A 5000-nucleotide genomic window follows, 5' to 3' on the forward strand; every position below is an offset into this window, starting at 1 on the left:
TGTATGCATGTGTGTGAGTGTGTGTGTGTGTGTGTGTGTGTGTGTGTGTGTGTGGGTGTGTGTGCGTGTGTGTGTATGTGTGTGTATGTGAAGCAGCAGTGTGTGGGTGATTTACAACAACTTGTGTGTCTTTATATGTCTAGAAGTAACAGATGTCCCCACAGTGATAGTAAAACTGGACAGATTAGTGTGTGTGTGGGTCTTTTCGCTTCACCCACACAAGAAAACTGCAGTTTTGAGATAAAAAAAATAAACAAATTGTAATAAAAAATAAACAAAAACGTTTGTTGAGGTAAAGTTTGGGGTTGAACACGGCGTTAGTTTGGTTTATTGTTTATTGTCACATGCACAGTGAAGGAACATGTTTTTCTCTGTATGATGAAACTCTTCACAATCAATTCAACAAAATAAATAAACAAATAAATATAGTTATAAATAAATGACAGAAAAGAGGTTACGGTCCTCACAAGGACAGTAACAGGAGCGTGTGTGCGTGTGTGTGTGTGTGTGTGGAACACCACGCCGCTGTGACCTTTCAGGATGTCGGTGTTTTCGCCCATATAAGGAACTTCCTGTCATTTGTTTTCCTTTAGATTACGATCTGTCGAAGCTGAGGGATTTCATGGACCAGCAGGTGGACATGTACCTCGAGAAGGGAATCCTGAAGAAGGACGAAGGCGACATGATCAAGAGGATCTACGGAAGCCTGTAGGACGCGGGCGTGGAGCTCCTCCGCCTCGTCGTCATTTAACAGCTCGCGGGATTTCTCCGACGTACGCCGTCGTAGCGTAGCTCTCCAAATTAACCGCTAAACATTTTTTATTAACCATTCAAAAATACACTATACGGCCAAAAGTTTGTGGACACCTGAACATCAGATTGATATGTGCTCATTTTTGGACGTCCCATTCCACACATAGTCCTCATTTCCAGCTCCACTCTTCTGGGAAGATGTTCCACTAGATGTTGTGAGATTTATTCAGCTATAAGTGTGTTAGTAAAGTCAGGTACTGATGTAGGTGAAGGTGAAGAGGTCTGGAGTGCAGTCAGTCTTCACATTCATCTCGAAGGTGTTCAATAGCTATTTGCAGTTGCAGGACAGCTTCCACTACATCCCATGTAAAGCAGATCTTCATGGAGCTGGCTTTAAGAGCATTATCCTCATCATGCTGGAACAGGTTTGGGTCTTTTAGTGCAAATGAAGGAAAAATGTCATGCTCCCACAACCAAAGATGTCCAATATAATTGTGTGCCTCCATATTTTTATTGTAACAGTTTGAAGAAGAACCACATCTGGCTGGAAGTCGGGTGTCCCAATACTTTTGGCCATGCAGTGTATATATTCTATAATCTTTTAAAACCGCAATACGTTACGGTACCAATCGCAGGATAATTAGCAATAGAGGATTGATTAAACCTGTCAGGATCACCTACGCGTAAGACACAATAATCAGAAGTGTACGATATTTTACGCTTTCACACGTTTTTTCTTTTTTCTCAGAAACCTCTTGTGTTTACGTCCTGTCACGTCTCGGAATTACAGCGTGCCGTATTTTCCTGGTTATTTAACGGAAAGCTGTTGTATTTATACAAACGATAACGATACACAATTAAATATTACACTGAGATTAGCTAGCTAGATTAACATGCTAACGTTAGCAATGCACTTGTGGTATCTTGAGATACCTTCTATATACGGTGTGTAGAACGCTACTTATTTGTGACAGATAACGCTCGGGCAGTTGTGATAGTTAGCGTGATAGCTAACAAATTACTGTAGAATCCTGTAAAATCTTGATTTAAGAATTAAGAACGTGTCACATGTTAGAATTTTACAAAGAGCATATAAATGAACGTACCTCAAGTGAAGCGTACAGAAATTGTAATGCTAATAGTAGCTACACACCTAGCTAGCTTTGGTATTCGAAGATCGTACGTATTAGAAGTCCAGATAAGCTAATATTAGCTGACATTAGCCAACTGCTAATAAGCTAGAATTATTTTTATTTGTTTCGAAATGTGTATGCGTACACACAAAAAGACAAGCGCTAAGCTGGACAATTACCAAGAGGTCCAGGTTAAAATAAACTAAAATTAATTGTAAACATTTTTTAAAGTTTTTAATAAATGAAATTAATTTTAAATTAATTTTATAAAAAAATTAATTCTGTTTGGTTTTGCATTGACAATTCATACACCAGGAAATATACGGTACTCGGTATTAGCATTGCTAGCATTTTTTACTTTTTTTGTTTGATTTCAACAAGCGAACTATGTTTTTCTCACCGACCGATTTGTGTTCCTGTTCAAAATTTTTCTCTCTTCTGCTTGTGGAAGTATTAGAAATCCTACTGATCTAATATTAGCTAAGATTAGCTAAGTGCTAGTAAGCAAAAAATAATCTTGTTTTACGTGGTCTTTTTTCTCTATAATTGATTTACCGATGTAACGTCACCATGACGATTACGACGATTACATTGACCTGAGTCTTTAACGTTAGCTCTGTTCGCTAGCTAAACAGTTTTCGTCATCCTTGATAACGTCGTGTACATACACACAGGCATAAAGAGGACACACAATTAGCTGGATGACAACCAGGGGGCGCCAAACTGCCAATTTACACAAAAACTTTTTTTTTTTCTGTTTGGTTTTGCGTTGATGATTCAGTAGTCGGTTTTAGCTCTGCTAGCATTTTATCTTTCCTTTGATTTCAGTCTGATTTAAACAAGCGAACTACGTCTTAATTTTTTTATTCTCTCCAAACAATTTGTGTTCCTTTTTCTCTCTTCTGCTTCTGGAAGTTGCTCAACACCATCGAGGAGTTTCCTCTGTAAATATCCTGATTTTCTTCTGTTGTTTTTTCCTCCAGAATAAATAAAACATTGCATTTCTTTAACAGTGTGTTGGGACTGGCAGCGTGGGTTTGAGTCTCAAGATACAAGATCTATAGACACACACACGCACACACACACACACACACACACACACACACACACACAATAATGCAGATTAATGCTGTTTCAATGATTAGGTTTATTAGGATTTTTTTTCAATCCAAAAGCACACGGTACACATCGCAGCAAATCCACACACACACACACACACACACACACCTCAATAAAACGACTTAAAAGTCAGCCATTACACACACACACACACACACACACACACACACACACACACACACACACACACACACACACCAAGCAAATAGTAAACACACATCAGGTATTAGCAGAGGGTCTGGAAAACTCCTCGCTTCTGATTGGTCGATTGCATCTTGGTTCTGTACAGCAGCTTTAAAAAAAAATGATAATTTGGGTTCCGTTTTATAGCTGTTTCAGTGTTACTATCAGTGTATCATCCTTTTAATGCCCCCCCCGCCACACACACACACACACACACACACACACACACACACACACACAGCTGACTGTAAACTGCAGTAATAATAAGTGAAAGGCAGTGAAGGTGACGAGTTCCGTGGTTTTGTTGTCCACAAACTGATAAAAGTAAAATTTTAAATTAAAAGATGGAGTGATGGATGGATGCAGGGACGGACAGAGAGAGGGATGAATGGATACGATCGTCTCAGCTGTCGATAAACGAGATTAGACGCGTGTTAGATCTCCTGATAAGCCGACGCTGTAGGGGTCTGATCTTCATCATCCCTGTATAAACACACACACGAACACACACACACACACACACATTAATAAGGTGATTACAGACTCATAATAAATAGTTTCAGTTAATATCAAATCCTGCTTCGAAAAGTATTTGAACTTAAAAAAGAAAGCAAAAAAAGTACTGCTTTGTCTTTCTTTAACATGTTAGAAGAGTAAAGAAGTGAGGAGAAGATCAGAGGTTTCACAGCCAGGCTCGGGTCAGGAGCTTCAGATGATCACAACAATCTGGTACAGATTACAGACTCTACATGAGGGTCCTGACCAGTAGAGGGCGCTCAAGAAGACCTCTTTCTGTCACACACACACACACACACACACACACACACACACACACACACACTGTGTATCTAATAAGAGCAAATGAAAATCTGGTTTGTTCCCAATCAGCAGGGGGCAGGTAGAAGAGCAGGTGAATGGGGGTTGGGGGGTTGGGGGGGGGGAAATCATCCAGGTCCACATGGACAATTAGGAACATTCACACAACATATCTTTAATTTCATATTATATTATACTGTTCAAATCAACACACTGGAACACTCATGATAACAAAAATAATAAAACAGACTTTAAAACATGAAAAGAGAAACGGAAAGAAAGAAAGAAAGAAAGAAAGAAAGAAAGAAAGAAAGAAAGAACGAAAGAACGAAAGAACGAAAGAAAGAAAGAAAGAAAGAAAGAAAGAAAGAACATTATGGAGACTGTTTGGTATTTTTCCAGTCTTCATTATTAATTTATCACAGTTTTTCTCCCAGTATCACACTGTCCCAGGTATCAGTTACAGTCTGCGCGTGTGTGTGTGTGTGTGTGTGTGTGCGCGCAAGTGTGTGTCTGTGTGTCTGTCTCTACGTGTGTGCGTCTCTGTATGTGTCTGTATGTGTGTGCGCGCGTGTGTGTGTGTGTGTGTGTGTGTGTGTGTGTGCGTGTCTCTGTATATGTGTGTGTGTGTGTGTGTGTGTGTGTGTGCGTGTCTCTGTATATGTGTGTGTGTGTGTATGTGTGCATCTCTGTATATGTGTGTGTGTGTGTGTGTGTGTGTCTGTATGTGTGCATCTCTGTATATGTGTCTGTATGTGTGTGTGTGCGTGTGTGTATGAGTGTGTGTCTGTGTGTCTGTCTCTATGTGTGTGCGTCTCTGTATGTGTCTGTATGTGTGTGCGCGCGTGTGTGCGTGTGTGTGTGTGCGTGTCTCTGTATATGTGTGTGTGTGTGTGTGTGTGTGTCTGTATGTGTGCATCTCTGTATATGTGTCTGTATGTGTGTGTGTGCGTGTGTGTATGAGTGTGTGTCTGTGTGTCTGTCTCTGTGTGTGCG

General features: G+C 40.0%; 2 protein-coding genes across 9 annotated transcripts in view; one reads left to right on the forward strand and one right to left on the reverse strand.

The window, feature by feature from the left end:
- The window catches only part of scg3 (secretogranin III), a 16133-nt gene extending 13232 nt beyond the window's left edge, over positions 1–2901 (forward strand). For all 8 annotated transcript variants that reach the window (XM_083552431.1, XM_083552430.1, XM_083552426.1 and 5 more), the window contains exon 12: positions 594–2901. In XM_083552431.1, the coding sequence (XP_083408557.1) occupies positions 594–712 (119 nt within the window). In that variant the 3' untranslated portion in view covers positions 713–2901. The remainder of the gene's footprint in view (positions 1–593) is intronic.
- Positions 2902–3018: 117 nt separating this feature from the next.
- lysmd2 (LysM, putative peptidoglycan-binding, domain containing 2) overlaps positions 3019–5000 on the reverse strand; it is a 9118-nt gene continuing 7136 nt past the window's right edge. Inside the window, exon 3 of the mRNA XM_083552520.1 lies at positions 3019–3671. Coding sequence (XP_083408646.1) covers positions 3623–3671 — 49 coding nt within the window. The 3' untranslated portion in view covers positions 3019–3622. The remainder of the gene's footprint in view (positions 3672–5000) is intronic.

The sequence above is a fragment of the Silurus aristotelis genome, assembly GCF_946808225.1.
Source record: "Silurus aristotelis genome assembly, chromosome: 10".
NCBI classification, from domain to species: Eukaryota; Metazoa; Chordata; class Actinopteri; order Siluriformes; family Siluridae; genus Silurus; species Silurus aristotelis.